Here is a 17,060-nt window from a genome sequence, read left to right on the forward strand (position 1 = left end):
GAAGCGTTGTTTACGGTTTAACTTTGTTTCAGTGTAGGGTCAACCGCTTGTTTTCTTTCTTATAACTAGGTACGTTTACACACACCCCATTTTTTATACAGTATAGATATGTACCCTAAACATTGGTAACCTAATTATTATCAATTTGCAAAGTTAAAACTTAAGTTCAAGTCCACAGGCTGTCAAATACTTACAAAGTCAAGATTTGTGGGTGAGGTTGTTGTTTTTTATTTATTTAATGTTAAGTAAGGGATAATGTCCAGGCAGCCGGTTATTATCGCAGAAATAATCCCCAACAGTGTGCTCAGGTGAAGGGGAGGGTCTTGTATCTCACTGAAGGGGTTTATTTTGTGATAACAGTTGGCTGCACGTACATTATGCCGCTTATTACACGGCTACTTGTCACATGAGAGGAAAACTGGCCAATGTGAATTTGAAATATTTTAGCTCATTTTTACAGAATGCAGACCTTCTGTGAGGAAAAGCCATTTAGTTTCAGTTTTGAAGAAAGAAACGATGTTCAAACATCACGAACAGACAAATTGGTTTAATCATTTGTAAATGTAATGTCATATATTTTACTAAAGGACATATTTATAATACATTTGTCAAAAAAAACCTGTCAAAATATTTTGCTGCATCCGGGTTACCGTGTGTTATTAGTGTTATAAATGTCGCCACTGGCCAATCAGAATCAGGCATTCCAAACAGGCGTGTAATAAGAACAAATAATGTATGTTGCCAGTGCCTTATATAATTAAGGTTCTTGCACCAAATACAGTTTTTTTTTCACCCCTACCAATCCGATGGAAAGTAATTTAGTTAAAGCTCAATTGGATTAATTTAACTGTTTATGTGAATGCCTTTCAATTCAATCATGCTTTATTTACAAGCAGATATTATGGTTGCATGTATACATAGCTTTTGAACACTTGAGAGTTGTAGTTTGATGATTTGAGGTAGATATCAGTCAGCAGTGATAAACAATTTTAACAGTTTAGTGAATTACACAAAATAGTGGAAATGAACATCATCATGTTTAAAGTCCACAAGACACAAGCTTCAAGAAAGATAATGTGTAGAAGTGTATTTGTGGACAAACACTGTACATTACCAATGAATCTGTGAGCGTGGACAGCACAGATTCACTACAGTACATGAACACAATTTTCTTCAGTGGTGTAAGACACAAAACATCGATATGACAAACAATTCTGATCAAAAAGATGGAGTGCAATTATGACAAGTGAATATATATCATCTTATGAACAGACTTTGATGTTGGCACAATGTTTCAAATCTATTTTCAATACGAATCCATATAACGGATCAAACACACTGTAACTACAAAGGGGCACAGATAGATAACTGTAGGGACGTAGAACACAATGAATACAGTAAAAGAAATGGTATAAGGTCCTGCAGCAGAATAAGCAACATGTTTACCTAAAACACAATGTCTCAAGAAGGTCCAGAAAAGACTTCAGTCGTAGGTAATATATTGAAATCGTCAATACGGAAATAAAATGCGGCACACAAACAAGTAAAAACGTTATAATACAAGTAGTTTTAAAATGGCACTGTAATTTAAAACACTGGTACAGTTCTAAATTGTCAGTCAATAATACTATTCTCAATCAATATCAGTCAATACTAGACATTTAGCAGTTTTTCAGAAAGTCCTCTCACAACCAGTTCTATTACTCGATACTTTTGTCCAGTTACCTTTTTCAGTTTCATCTTCAATGAAGGCTGATTGCTGACTGGAACCTCCCTCTGTTCCTGTGAGTGATGGACCGAACGTATCCACTTAAAGTTCTTCAGGGTTTGGACGCCAACACTGACCATCTGAACTGAAGGATTTGGATGATTCAGAACCACAACAGGTTGGTTTGGACCAGGAAGCTTGACAAGCTGGTCCTCTTTCAGAGGAGTTAATCTCAGCTCCCGATCTTTAGACAAAAAACTTTGAAAGTTCATTGAAACCGACTTGTGCTTTCTGGTTTTTCCCTTTTTGCGTTTTTTACGAGGAGGTGCATGGAGGTTTTGGTCTTTAGGGAAGTCTCTTTTTAAGATCAGCTTGATGGCTCCTTCATGACCACTGGACATGTTCTGCTCAGTTAATTTGCAGTAGAGGACAGGTCGTGCCGTCAAACTCTCCTCCTGTGGTGGCGTCTCTGGAACCTTCTTGTTGGGTTCTAGCAGTGAACTTGGAATCCTAACCAAAGCCACTTTAGGATACATGAGGGAAGCTTGGCAACTGCGTTGTTCAAGGTCATTTCCAGATTGAGACTCGGAATCTCGCTTGTCTTTATCCGAAACGTTCTTCTTGTTGGATTGCATGCCCGCTATTGGAGAGTTAGTCATATTTGGGTTGTCATTCAAATCTCTTGCATTAAGATTAGAGCGTTTTTCGAGCATGTTCGGTGTTGTATTCTCTTGACCACAAGTCTCAGTTGTTTTGCTGTTTTCAACAGTTTCAAGCTCTGTTTTGGATTCTTTGAACTCCATATCTTCAACTTTGGGTTTCTCTTCAGTTTCTTCCTCCTTTTTAATGCTAATGCTACAGACCACTGACCGCACATTTTCTTTTGAGCCTTTCATTGCTGACATCTTACTTTCATCATCTGAAATGTTTTTCAACTCTCGCTGTAGCTTGAATAGTGGCCCATTTGTTTGCAATCTGCTGTTGTTAAATTCTGACACGAATTGAGAGACACTTGCAGTGGATGTAGGTGTGGGACAAAGAGAAAACACTGATGAGATCACAGGAAGGCCTTCAGAACTCACTTCTGTACCCTCACAAGCCGCCACCAAGGGTTTAAACGCTGGACCATTGCTTTTCTGGTTCTGCTTGTTCACGGTCTTAACTGCTATGTCTGAGGAATGCTGAGGTTTGTGTTGAGTTTTTCTGACACTTTGAACAGAGCATCTTGAAGGTGGCTGCTGTTTCGCCATCTGACCGGTTAAAGACATTGATGGACTTGCTGTAGACTCAGTGGCAACTTGACATTTGAATGACATTTCTTTTCCAGTAGCGACTGGTGTAGATCTGTCCACAGTGTACTTCAGCTCTTGTGGGGTTCCATTAGGCGGGACAAGGCGAAGCTCCAGCTCCCGAGTCCCGTTGACATTTTTCACCTCAACCAACTCAACCAAACAGCCAGCAGGAATATTGATCTCCTCTGGACAGGACACAGTCAAAGGCTTGTTGTGCTCAATGGGTTGGTTTAACGGTGCTAACAGTTCCACTTGAACGTTGGATAGGGGACTTGCCTTCTTTGCTGATGATCTTCTGAGAATTATGGGGGTTGTTCTCATCCGAATGCTCTTTTCTGTAGTTTGTTCTCTCTGCGTGGAAACCACTGGACTTCTTTCAGAATGTTTGACCTGACTGTTGATGAGCGTTGCAGTCAAATTCTTTTTCTGTGACGCAAGACTGTTTGTCCCCATTACGGACTGACTGACCCGGTGATCAGTTTGGCCATTCTGAGTTGTAACTGTTCTCTGGGTTAATGCTCCCGATGGCATATTAAGAAGCGGTCTGAGAGGGCTGGTCATTTCAACAGGCAGTTGGACCTTGATTTTGGGAATGCTTTTGGAATGGATTGGCCTTTCAGGAACACCACTCCTCTGGCTTATCAAAGGTGTATCTGTACAACCAGTTGGGACTCTTGTAAAGGCTGCTTTCAGACTAGGTGTTTCTAAGATTGGCTTGCTACAACCTACCTTTCCCACCTGACTATCCCCACTGACCAGAGAACTTGACAGATTTCCATTCTCTTGCCCAGATCTTGGAACCACCTGTGTAGTGTTGCCTAATGAGTTACTCGTGTTCGAAGTGTAGCTGGGAGCAGCACCTGTAAACTGTGTCTGAGCAAGTGTTGTGTTGGCGACAGATTGTCTTGTTGTACTGCAGGTCAAGTAGGAATGTCCACTGCTGGTTTTGCTAACAGTCTTGGAAATACTGGTTCTCGTTTGACTTCCGCTAAGGTATTCGACATGCGCGTTTCCTTTGGATTGAGAAGCTGTGCTGGGATTCATACAATGCTCAGGCCTTTCAGGCCAACCTGATGTTCTGTGAGTGTCAGTGACTGATGGGTGTCCACAGGATGGGGTGATTTCATCAAAATTAGTAAAAAAACCTTTTTCCGCTGATCTCTTGTGTATACGCTGAATATGCTTCACCATATAATCTCTCCGCACGGCTCCATAGGAGCAGAAGCTACATCGATATGGGTACGAGCCTGTATGTGAGACAACGTGTTTCTGAGACTCTGTTATGGAGTAGGAAACATGGCTGCAGAGTGCACAAGAGAACGTCACCTCTTTATGATGAGACACGTGCCTCTGGAATAGGTCCATGTCTTTGGTTGAAAAACGGCATTTTGCACAGCACAGACGATCATTGTCTTTAGTAGGTACAGCTTCATCCTTGCTCAAAAAAGACATGAAACTTTGTTGTGAGCGCATGGTGAGGACATTAGGGTGAGAAAATTAAGTAAGTGATTCCGATATCCACTGTGTTCGTTGGTTACATTCACAGCAATGAACATTTGCTCCTGCTGGAGGATTTTTTCTTTACACTGAAGGTAATGTAGTAAAGTCTTGCATTTTAGAACACCTTTTTAACCTGCACAATGGAGAAAAGAAGAGTGTTTTAGGAAATTAGAAAAAACTTCACAAAGAGTCAATAAAGTGTAGTGCAGTGTCAACGCCCAGCTTTGTGATTTAAAACATTAGGTAAGCATAGATAAGCTTTTTATTCAAATGAATTCCAGATTACATCAGTAAAGAACTGTCTATTTGTGTGCTTTCTAGATTAGAATTTTTTACCAGAAACAGTAAGGTTCAGACCTTTCATAGAGACAGAAAATAAAAGATAATGCCGTGTCATGCAAACTACAATAGATCTGACAGTAATTTCCAAACACATGTGAGTAACAATGTTTTTACTAAGTGTACCAAATTGCTTTTTCTGTTAATTGTAGTATTTATACATTTTTGAAAATGTTGCAAAAACTTTTAATATGTAAAGCTTCTACACAATCATACTGCCAGACCAACACAATAAAAGTCGAACTGCATTCAATAATTGTTGAACAGATCCTTAAGCATTAAATAGCATATGTAAAAGTTTTTTCATGTGATAATTTCTTCATGCCTTAAATGGATCACTAGTCTATAAGAAACATGAACATGTGAATTGGTCCCCCAGCTCCATGCAATGGGACCATTGATTCTGGGAAAAGCTCAGACAATTCGGATTTTGGGTATTGGCGATCTCGTCCGGAACGGCAAACCAAGTCTGTTATCCGAATTCTGAACTCAGGGCAGATCGATCAACCCTGATCTCAGCGAGACGCATCATTTGACGTCACGGACAAGATGGTGAATAGCACATCGCCAGCTTTAGTGAACCGTAAACAAACTTTAGACTACTTTTATAACACGTAATATGTATGTAACATGAACGTTAATACATCCAGAAATTATGAACAAATGCCTACGTTTGAAGAGCTACCATGTAACAATAACATAGACTACTGTTACGTTCTCTAAGCATATCATAGTGACATCACGTTGTAAAATGCTAATGATTGAGAGAAAATGTATTGAGGTCCGAAGTCAGATATTTTACGACATAATATTCGAATTCAGAGTTGTCTGGAACGCAGCATTAGATGCCTCATTCAACGTGTGAGCAGCGTGTGCTCGTGTTTAAGGAGCAGAGCTGATACAGCAGCGGCAGTTTCAATGCATTGTTTTGCATCTATAGCTTGAATTTGTTAAAGTGATTGCTTACAGGGTTATGATGTCCAAAAACAGAGACAGTTTTAGGGTACGATCACATGTTCGAAAACGCGAGGCGCGCCACGCTGGTCTTTTGATGACTCTTTGAAATAAGCAGCGGCCAGCGTTTTTTGTATGTTGCTAGGTAACCCGAAACAGCCACAACAAGTTTCTCCTCCATGTCTCCGGTTGTTCCGAGCATCTGTAAACGTCCGTTGCCCCGCCTCTCCACTCATTCGATTGGACAATGGAAAAAGCACACATGAGGTCAAGCGGTTTTCTGCTCAGAGTTGAGTTTTTTTTTCAACTTTGGACGCTCCACTTAAAACGCGCAGCAGGCGGCAGAAATATATATAATAATATATAGCATAATAGCGCGCAAAACGCTTACTGCCATCTATAAACAATTCAAAAGAGTCCCGTTTCACAGCAAAAGATGCGTTCTATCTGATCAGGCCCTTTAACTTCATTTTTTAAACTTTCTTTGGTAAACTACAGTGTATAGAGAAAATACTCTGCAATGTTTAAAATGAAAGAATTTTTAACATTAAAAACTTGAAATTTCACCACAGGGGGACTTTAAGTCATACATGTGGGGCATCTGTCAAAACAAAGTGTTTTAGAGTAAGGTTTAAAAATAGCATGGAAAAATATCCTATTACTTCCAAATGATGATGAATTCATGTAAATGAATTGGTTTACATCATAAAATAAATGATATCCTTGAAAGACATTCGACACAATTTCTATTTCCAAAATGATTTCTTTAAAATGAAAATAACCTCCAGAATCATTTGTACAGTTTTAAATGTTTTCTGCAGTTCACGAGGAAAAGAATATCTCTTTATTTTACACTACAACATGCTGACACCACTTCACAAACTCACACTCCTGTCTCATCTCTTCACGACGAATTGAGTCAGGATCAAATTTGTCAGAGCTAAATTTATCAGTAAATAACGATTTTTTTGCAGTACGGTCCCTTGATATGACGGAAAACGAAACAAAACAACAGTCTTTCGCAACAGACTTTAGGCAAATCTAAAACTGACGTGCGCCGATCATGCATTTGAAGATCTCATGTGCGTGTACTCGACAAATGGTCTCGAGCACAACCCGCAGCCGCCATGATGACCGACGCGATTATAACAACAGCTCGTTTTATACTAACCTTAAAAGCATGCTCTTCTTCAAAAAAACAGCGAGTGGTGCGCTAATATCTCCCATACTTCAAACTATTCACTCCATCTTTGTCTGCACAATGTATTTTTTCTGCTGATGTGTCTGCGCAGTATGGGTGCGGGTGCACGAGACGCGTGACAAAACATGAGAACCTGATTGGCTGTTTGCCTCAGTAGAGCTCTACAGCTCACGCGCGCTCCCGCATTTTACACAGTGGTCTTGTTACGTAAAGAAACGTGTACACGCGCGTGATTAACGGTAGATTGTAGAGTTTATTGCGGCTGTTTGCGGGTTTCGCTGTCGGTCTGAGTCATGTTTGACACTTTCGAACAAATGTTCGGTCAGTTCAATGCTGTAACCGTATCCAGTCACATGACCCTACCATTACGTAACAGGAAAACTGTTTATTTTCAATTTAAATAGTTATATTTGTTTTTGTATTTTAATCGTTTAAAATCGATTAAGATCGATGAGAACAATACAGACAAGTAGTTCCTGTAAATGACCCATGAAGATGAATTCATTAAATACACATTTTCTCTGGGGGATCTACGTCTTTACATCTTTAGTAAACCTCACAAATGCGCAAAAATGAATTGGAAATGTATCCAACGGAAAATGATGTAGAATACTTTACTAATGAAACAAATAAACAATACTTAAATGAGTTAAACTAAGTATACATTAATATATTTTTTACACGTGGCCAGGTTTATCGTCTTAAGCTAGTTATTTTAGTGCAAAACACGAGTGTCTTGTTCTTCTTTTGTAGAGGTTTTCGGTATAGTGTTTATCATGTCTCAATTACATCATTCGTTATTTGTTCCAACACTCGTCTGACGTTTCGGGTGGACTGAAGATCAGGTCGCACCTAATGTTACTGTAACTCGTTTTTCTCACATTATTTTAGAGTTTTCTTTCGTAAAACGAACACATGGCATTCTATCATAACATAATGTACACTAAACATGGATCATCGTGGGGAAACCAATGGCACGTCATCTTGCACACGTAAGGATGCAAACAATCATGAGCCCCGAGCAGACAAACTCAAACCGTGAAAAAAAGAATCGAACAAATAAACAAAAGACGGTCCTTTAAACCGTCGTACATTTTCTCCAGCTAAACGTCACTTCCTGCTAGGCGTGTGAGCGAGACGAACGGTCTTTACCATATATAGGCAAAGCCGAGACGTGCCGCGCGCCGCCGCCTCTTCCGCGTTCAGGGATCAGCCGGTGACAGAAGAAGTGCTCAGATCCGGACGGGCCCGTTTCACCTGCGTTCAGTTCACTTACCGGAGGAAATAAGCCGATATGTCTTACGAGCTCAGTAAGTCTGATGCTGTGTCTGATATCTACGAGCGCGAGCCTGTGTGTGTGTGTGTGTGTGTGTGTGTGTTTGCTGACTGGATGCAAACGTTTGGGCTAGTGTTGATGGTTATGCTAGTATAGTTTAGTTAATGGTGATAATTGTGCTATAGTATGGTGTAGTATAGATGTGGTTACTCGCACTCGCACTGATTCTGGTGATAAAAGCTGCAGCAGTGCGCGCGCTCGTGTGTGTTTGTGTATGAGTTTGTGAGAGAGTGTGTGTGTTTATGAATGTCTGTGTGTTACTGCGCTGTTTTATTACACGGTGACACACACCTCATGTCTCAGTGAGTGTATTCAACTGTGGTGATACCTTACTTCACACCATACTGTATTATTCTTACTGTAAATACTGTTTCTGGAGTACACATATACTCATCTGACGTAAACACTGAGTGCAAAAAATACATCAATTATGAAATTCTTACTAATTTCATACTATATACTGTAATGTTTCTAGTGTACTCCAGCCTGATGTCATGGGCGTGTGGACTTCTGAACTGAATCTGTCAATCACAAACTGAACTGAATCTCAAAACTTTCTTTATTTAGGAAATAAATTGCAATCTTTTTTTGGTGTCTTCTAGCTTTAAAAGTGTACTAGTGCTATTTCACCATGTTTAATTCTGTTTCGTTTCCCTAAAATCAGCCGACAATATGCTGGATTTCTCAGCGCCTTTTGGTTATTTCATGAATCCAGAACTTTATGATCTGACCGTTTGTGTTTTTCTACAGAGCGCGTGTTTGCCAGCCTGCCTCAAATGGAGAGGGGCGTGGCCAAAGTCCTGGGCGGAGATCCAAAAGGAAACAACTTCTTGTATACTAATGGCAAGAGCGTCATTATCAGGAACATTGACGTAAGTGTTCTGATGAGCATTTGTTTCTATGTGTTGTCGCTGCTGAAATCTTCACACCTGGCGATTGTTTAAGGTCGTGATGTTTTGTGTCGTTTTTAGAACCCTGCGATCGCAGACATCTACACTGAACATCCTCATCAGGTCATCGTAGCGAAGTACGCCCCCACTGGGTTCTACATCGCGTCGGGCGGTGAGTCAGGGTGACATCTGCTGTTCGTCTGCACCGTTGTACGATGTTTAAACCGGTTCTTCTTCTGCAGATGTGTCCGGGAAAATCAGGATCTGGGACACCACTCAGAAGGAGCATCTGCTGAAGTACGAGTATCAGCCGTTCGGAGGCAAGATCAAGGACATCGCCTGGACCGAAGACAGCAAGAGAATCGCTGTGGTGGGGGAGGGCCGAGAGAAGTGAGCGACCGATTTGGATTCTAGGAGCGTGTGGTCTGTGTCAGACAGAAATCTGATTGAATATTGTTGTCTGTTCAGGTTTGGGGCTGTGTTTCTCTGGGACACGGGTTCCTCGGTGGGTGAAATCGTGGGTCACAGTAAGATCATCAACAGCGTTGACATCAAGCAGACGCGGCCGTATCGCCTTGTGACAGGCAGCGACGACAACTGCACCACCTTCCTGGAGGGGCCGCCCTTTAAATATAAAAGCACCACAAGCGTGAGTTTCTCACACGTCTGGAGAGAACAAGCAGAATGAATCCAAGAGAGAGAAACACAACACTGTGTGCTGTGACTCCACCAGATTAACAGATTAGGGTGTTTTGCGCAGGAAATCTTATTATTGGTGATGTGTTTGTGTGTGCAGGATCACAGTCGCTTCGTCAACTCTGTGCGGTTTTCTCCTGATGGGAATCGTTACGCATCGGCCGGTGCCGACGGTCAGGTGAGAGTTTATATTTGAATGAGAAGAACATCTTTGTGTTTGGTCAGGGGCAGCCTTTGCCATTCAGAGGTCCGTTTCAAAGAAACAAATGGAGGCCCACATTTGTTTTATAAACACTTAATTAACATTTTTATATTTTGGCTAGTAGTGTAAAAAATGAGCTCTTTCTACTCTGTATTTTATTTGTTTAAACAGAACTATTTTACAATCACTAAAAGATTCTTTCTTATAGAAATAAAGAACATTTTGTTCAGTCGGACGCTAGATGAATTTAGCAGCGTCAGCTTTATAAGAGCGTGCTGTGCAGTTTTTAAGTCAGTCAGGCGCGTAAGGACGATGGCAGAGACAAAAGGGCAAGGCTTGTTAGTATTTTCTTTGTTTAATATCAGGGAATTCGTTTTATTGTAATTGTGTATTTATTAAAATAACAATTATTTTACTTTGTGTCGTAACGCTTTATTAAGTAATATCCATCTTATTCGTTTTTTATTCATAAATGTATGTTTAATATAAGCGGGTTTGTCATAGTACTGTTTTAATCCATTTATTATTTGTAAGGAATAAAATGAGCAAATATTTTGAGCGTCATTTTGTTAAAAGAAAATGAAAGATGTAAAGATTTAATAATAAAGATCAAAAAAGTTGTCAAAAGTTTTAGTCCAGAACATATTCATCCTAAATAATTGGGATGTCCCGTTCACATAACGTTGCGTTTATTGCCATGGTGGCACATATTTCAATTTAAAACAACTTGATTTTTAAGGAATGAACATTTTTTTTTTCACCGTGTTGCATTGATTATTATAAATGATTTATCCATGCGCACCATTATTTTTTCAAAATTCACTTCACAGTCTTTACTCAAAATCATTAAAGGATTCTTATGACATGGCTAAAACTAATATTATTGTTTGTTTTAGATGTAACTCAATATGTAAACAGGATTTAAGGTTGAACAACGCTGTATTTTCCACATACGGTGCATGTTTGAATGTCCTCTTTGCTCTGCCTCTCTGAAACGCACAGATTTTTTAACAAAGGTCATGACTCTGAAAAGCGAGGTGTGCTCTGATTGGCCAGCCTGTGACCATATTTGGAACATCAGGTTCCTCTCTAATTGTTCTGACAGGTACTCCACCTTACTTGCGTGTACATTTGGGTGTCTTAGTCAAGTCAGGCAGGTCTGGGTGAGCATTTGCTTTTAGATAGAATGCATCTTTTGTTCCCACACTTTTATTTCTGCAATGTTACGTGTCTAATACATGCATGGGGAACTTATAACATGAACACAATTATGACCCATTTAAGCTCCTCTCCCAATCTCAATAACTCTTCACCTCATGACATCAGCAACAAAAAAAGAGGTATGACTATACTCATTGTCCAATGGCCAGGTGCTTTTAGCCCTCCCCTCCAGACTGAATAACAACAAACCAATCAAATAGCCAAGGGCAAAATAAAGTCCCACCCTACGTTTTTTTTCTAAGCCGTTTCACTATATTACACGTCACGAAAGGGAAAAGAAGTCAATCGCAACTTCCGTTTCATGGTGACATTAATGTTGACTTTTAAAATCATTTTAACGTCACTTTTCCCTCAAGTCCCCTTATCCTTTAGCTCTGGTGCATTCATGGCGTGATGACAGGGTAAAAATCTATTTTTCGAGTGTGAGCGGAGGCCTTTCTATTGTGAGATGCGTTTCAATTGAAACTGGTAAACAAAGCAAAGGACTGTGTTTAGAGCTTCTATCTCTCTCTCTGTAGCAGTCATTCTGTGCGTCTCATCTCTCATGTTTCTCTCGTTTCAGATTCTGCTGTATGATGGGAAGACTGGGGAGAAGGTGGGCTCTCTGGGTGGAGAGAAGGCTCATGCCGGAGGCATTTATGCTGTGAGTGTCAGTGCGCCTACGGCTCACGAGCTCTGAAATAATGATGATGATGATGATGATGTTTGTCTCTCAGGTCAGCTGGAGTCCTGACAGCACGCAGCTCATCTCAGCATCAGGAGATAAGACGGTGAAACTGTGGGACGTCGGCAGCGGGACGACAGTGACGACCTTTAACATGGGCGCTGATGTTCTGGATCAGCAGCTGGGCTGTCTGTGGCAGAAGAATCACCTGCTCAGTGTTTCTCTGTCTGGCTACATCAACTATCTGGACAGGAATAACCCCGACCGTCCGCTGCGCACCGTTAAAGTGAGCGACGCGCAATTTTGTGTCCTGACATTCTGTTTGTCGGGTCTGCTGGGAATGTAGTTTATTGGATGTGTTGTTTAATGTCCCATTAGTCAAAATAAGTTAAAGAGCACACGCTGCAGAAATAGTGCAGACTGTTCCTCATCTGGCAGGTGTTTTGCACGCAGCGGACAGGTTGTTTATGGTTTTGTGTGTTTCTGTGCAGGGCCACACTAAATCCATCCAGTGTCTCACGGTTCATAAGGCGGACGGACGATCCAACATCTATTCAGGCAGTCATGATGGACACATTAATATCCTTCATTTCTCTCGTGATTGGACGATTGAATTGTGTTTTATTAATGTTGTGAAAGTGTTTGTCCTTGACGTCGTGTGTGTGCACATTACTGGGACTCTGAGACCGGAGATAATGACGAGTTTCTGGGGAAGGGACACTCCAACCAGGTCTCCAGGATGGCCGTGGATGAGTCCGGTCGTCTGGTGTCCTGCAGCATGGACGATACGGTTCGCTATACTGACCTCAGTAAGAAGGAGTACAGGTGAGATGATCAGCCCTCTGGGATTGAATATGAACAATGAAAAATATGAGTAAATATTTGTTTATTCTTATAATATTCAGGTCATTCAAATTCAAATTGAAGTGTTGTATTTCAGTTCTTGTCTAAGGGTCTCGAGTTCCCTTTAAAATGAAAATGTCATCATGATTCACTCACCCACATGTCATACCGTCTTTGTGTTTATTTCTTCTGTGGGAAACAAATTTTGGCATATGAGGAAGTTTTCCGGGGTTCTCCTCCATATAATGCACCTCAACAGGGGGCTATTGGTTAAGGTCCAAAGTTCAGTTTAATCACAGCTTCAAGCGGCTCTACACGACACCAGCTGATGAATAAGTGTGTTGTCTAGCCAAACGATTGGTCTTTTTCCAAGAAAAAATATATATAGTTTTTAAACATAAAAACACAGCTGGTGCTGTGTAGAGCCATTGAAGCTGCGATGAAACAGAAATTTACCCCCCCCCCCGTTGAAGTGCATTACATGGAAAGAAGCCTGGAAAGCTTCCTTAATTTGTTTCCCACAGAAACGGCTTGTATGACATGTGGGTGAGTAAATTATTATGACATCTTCATTTTGAAGTGAACTTCTCCTTTAAATTTTGACTTTGAATAAAACTGTTTTTTTAATTTTAAAATAAAACATACTTTTTTATGATAGTTTTTATGTGATTTATGTGCCTTTCTAGTTGTGATTTGTATTATTTGTCTAGTGTATTTTTTTATTCTTTCTTTGTTTCTATCTTGTTTTCCTTGAATCTGATAATAAATGTGAATTTCTTTTACTTGATTTCTCTGTCTTATGCCAAGCGCTTTGAGGTGCAACTTTTAAAGGTGCTATCTAGGAAAAGTGATTAAATTCTACATTTATGTTTGTGAGATGTGAAAATGTTGTTACTCAAATGGGATCAGATCGTGTACACTGTTGAAGCTGATCCTCAAAACACGTTCTGTTATTTTGTGTGTCAGTGCATCTGATGTGATAAAAATGGACATGCAGCCGAAGTGTGTAAGCGTTGGTCCGGGAGGCGTCTCTGTCACTGCGTGTATTGGCCAGGTACATAACTGATATCACACACAACATGTGCTGTCATGTATGTGTAACAACACAGAATAAACGCAGGTTGTTTGTGCAGCTGGTTCTGTTGAAAGACAAGAAGAAGCTCTTCACTCTGGACGGTCTCGGGTACGAGCCTGAAGCTGTCGCTTGTCAACCCGGGGGTGGAACTGTGGCTGTGGGCGGAGCTGTAAGTGACCAATCACAACTGTCTAGTCCACTGCAGTTAGTTGTGTTTCAGTGTTTACATCTGCTCGGGTAGGTTGACAGCGTTGTTTTTGTCTGATCTGTTGCTATAGGATGGAAAGGTGCACCTGTACTCTGTTCAGGGAAACACCCTGAAGGATGATGGGAAGGTTCTGGATGTTCAGGGGCCTGTGACGGACATGTCATACTCTTGGGACGGGGCGTTCCTCGCAGTCACGGATGAGAAGAAGGTTGTCAGTGTGTTCAATGTCGCTGACGGATACACGGTAAATCAAACTGATCAGCTATATTAGTTTTATGATACGATTTTCTAACTGAGCGTTCACACCAGCGGTAAATCGCACGTAGTTGGACGCTTGAACATTTTGAGTTGACTTGCTTCATTCTCGTGTGAAATTTACTTCACAACTGACGTGAATTCGCATCATGGGAGGGGCTTCTTCCAGGCGGCTCCAGTCTCGTTGCGAAATTGCTGACATGGATTTTGTTGAGACATACCAGATTATCAGACCTCCTCACTCACATTTTTCTAAACAAGAACCTTTTATTGCGGTTTCGATAAAAGTAATACGATGTATCGTACAGCTCCGGGTATCCACATAAAAAAAGATTATAAAAAGAGAAGCGGCTTGGTTTGCGGTGGCAATAGAAACAGGAGCGGATGGTAAAGTTTAAACCAGTGGTTCTCAACTCTGGCCCTCGAGATCCACTTTCCTGTCGAGTTTAGCACCAACTCTGATTAAACACCTGAAGAGTTTAATCAGTGACTTCAGGAACAGACGCGTTCAACCTAATGTTGGGCTGCGCAGATTGTTTGTTATATCGCATTAAAGTACCGCGAGAGCGATTCAAATGCGTACCGAACAATCTGCACTTGAATCTCTTTTGCGGTACTTAAATGTCATATGATGACAGATTTGCGCAGCGCCGCATTAAGTTGAACGCATCTATTGTAAAGACGCTGATTGGCTTGTTCAGGTGTTTAATATCAGAGTTGGGGATAAACTCTGAAGGAAAATGGATCTCGCGGGCCAGAGTTGAGAACCACTGGTTTAAACTGTGAAATGTGGAATTTTGTGTGGTTGTGCGTGTTTGTACTTGTTCAATTGTAGTGACTGATTGTATTCCTGTTCCCGCCCATTTTCCCATTTCCGAACAAATTTCGCATTGTGCAAATTCTAGTGTGACTGCTGCATAAGAATCTAAAATCTGAAGTGAAGTTTATAATAAGAACTTTGAGCACTCGCTTTGTAGGAGTCCTGATTCTCGTGTATTTTTCGTTGTGTATTGTTTTCTTAACCAACATTACAACACGTAATCTAAACCATGGATAAAAAGGCAGACAATCACACAAAGCATTAAGAATGACCAAACAAGTCCAGTCTGTGGATTTCGCCCATCTGAATCACCACCGTTGTCTTTTATGATCCAACATAACGTGTGTTAATCTCAGAGCTCAAGAAAGATTTAAAGGGCGTTTCTGTTTCTGAAAGCTGAAAGTTCATGTTTAAGTGAAGAGATTCGATGATGTCTCAAGTTTGATGAATGCCTGAATGTGTGTGTTTAAGGAGAAGAATGAGTTTTACGGACATCACGCGAAGGTGGTCTGTTTGGCCTGGTCACCTGACAATGAGCACTTTGCCACCGGTGGAATGGACATGATGGTTTATGTGTGGACGGTCAGCAATCCTGACAAGAGGATCAAAATCCCAGGTAACACACACACACACACACACAGTGTAGTTTACCTTTTCGTCTGCTTCTATTGAAAAAAAAATTCTGCGCAACGCTGTTTTGTTTGTAGAATTCTGATCTCTAATTCTCCTTTTTTGTTTCATTGAGGAAAGTGAAATCTTTCATCCGCTTCTGGATTTGTCAGAACTGATGTGTTTTTACAATGTAATTGTTTGTGTATTGATATGAAATCTGTTTGTGTTTGTGTGGCAGACTCTCATCGCCTGCATCACGTCAGTGGTCTGGCGTGGCTCAATCCAAACACGCTCGTCACAACCTCTCACGACTCCTGTGTGAAACAGTGGACCTTAAAAATCTAAACTCACGCACAAGCTCTCGGGATCAACAGGAAAAGAGACCACGTCTCACTCGCTCTGTCTCTCTCTCTCTATCTCTCTCTCTTTTTATGGCTTTTTGTCTTGTGTCTGTCTGTATGTCACTGCTGCCATGTGCGTTTCACATGCGGTTTAGAAGCTCGTAACAGTAATTCAGCTAATAAACAAACACACAATGGAAAGATCTTGTGTATCGCTGCACAGATAGACAGACAGACATGAACTCAGAAACACTGAAGCACTTGATCTTCCAATCTGTCCGGAAACTCTGTCATTGTGACATTCCAGAAGCAGGGGTCAGAGTTCATCGCCCGGCCGGGAGTTCTCGAAACCTAACGTGACCGTGTGTTCCAGGAGCTCTGTGGCGGACGTCTCCTCTCCTGTATGTGTGTGTGTGTGTGTATGTGGAGAGGATGTAAGGGAGCAATAATCATGAGAAATGAACAGAAGAAAGTGTCTGAGCTGGAGTAACAAGAGCTTCATCTCCTCTAACCCTCACATGTTGTTCATTTACGGTTTATGTTTGAATTTCTCTGGTTCATTTTTGAGTGGATGTGATTCATAATTATATTATTAAGGATAATAAAACTCTTTTTATGCAACTTCTGGTCATGTTGTATCTTCTGGTCACATTTAATTAAATATATATATATTCTTTCTCATGTGTTGGTAAATCTGTATGTGACTATTTCTTCAGTGGACACAAAAATGCGTTTTTCACTGTGTATTGATGTTATGTGTAGAGACAGCTGTTGTATTTTGAAATCTATGAGCCCACAGAACAAACAGTAATAAATTTGACACTATTTTTAATTTATTTTATGATAGACGTCAGTGTGACGCGTCGATGAAGAAAAGAATGAAGCACCTGCGCAGCGCGAGCT

General features: G+C 40.8%; 2 protein-coding genes across 2 annotated transcripts; one reads left to right on the forward strand and one right to left on the reverse strand.

Moving 5' to 3' along the window:
• Positions 1-1,072: 1,072 nt before the first annotated feature.
• Positions 1,073-7,467, reverse strand: LOC130437558 (zinc finger protein 518B). The gene is made up of 2 exons (XM_056768906.1): positions 6,965-7,467; positions 1,073-4,633 (listed from the first exon to the last, which is right to left on the reverse strand). The coding sequence occupies exon 2, from the start codon at positions 4,471-4,473 to the stop codon at positions 1,654-1,656; it is 2,820 nt and encodes a 939-aa protein (XP_056624884.1). The 5' UTR covers positions 4,474-4,633; positions 6,965-7,467; the 3' UTR covers positions 1,073-1,653.
• A 679-nt stretch (positions 7,468-8,146) lies between these two features.
• wdr1 (WD repeat domain 1) lies at positions 8,147-16,778 on the forward strand. The gene is made up of 15 exons (XM_056768909.1): positions 8,147-8,304; positions 9,081-9,202; positions 9,302-9,392; positions 9,463-9,610; positions 9,689-9,869; positions 10,017-10,094; positions 11,902-11,982; positions 12,056-12,289; positions 12,495-12,582; positions 12,672-12,828; positions 13,813-13,900; positions 13,980-14,090; positions 14,200-14,373; positions 15,676-15,820; positions 16,055-16,778. The coding sequence occupies exons 1-15, from the start codon at positions 8,289-8,291 to the stop codon at positions 16,159-16,161; spliced, it is 1,821 nt and encodes a 606-aa protein (XP_056624887.1). The 5' UTR covers positions 8,147-8,288; the 3' UTR covers positions 16,162-16,778.
• Positions 16,779-17,060: the final 282 nt, after the last annotated feature.

This window comes from Triplophysa dalaica, chromosome 16 (assembly GCF_015846415.1).
Source record: "Triplophysa dalaica isolate WHDGS20190420 chromosome 16, ASM1584641v1, whole genome shotgun sequence".
NCBI lineage: Eukaryota > Metazoa > Chordata > Actinopteri > Cypriniformes > Nemacheilidae > Triplophysa > Triplophysa dalaica.

Coding starts and splice junctions, on each gene's coding strand:
- wdr1 (XM_056768909.1), top strand. Junction 11,983..12,055: donor ATGCCGGAGGCATTTATGCT/GTGAGTGTCAGT, acceptor TTTGTCTCTCAG/GTCAGCTGGAGTCCTGACAG. Junction 12,829..13,812: donor CTCAGTAAGAAGGAGTACAG/GTGAGATGATCA, acceptor TTTGTGTGTCAG/TGCATCTGATGTGATAAAAA.
- LOC130437558 (XM_056768906.1), bottom strand. CDS start 4,473: ATGCGCTCACAACAAAGTTTCATGTCTTTTTTGAGCAAGGATGAAGCT.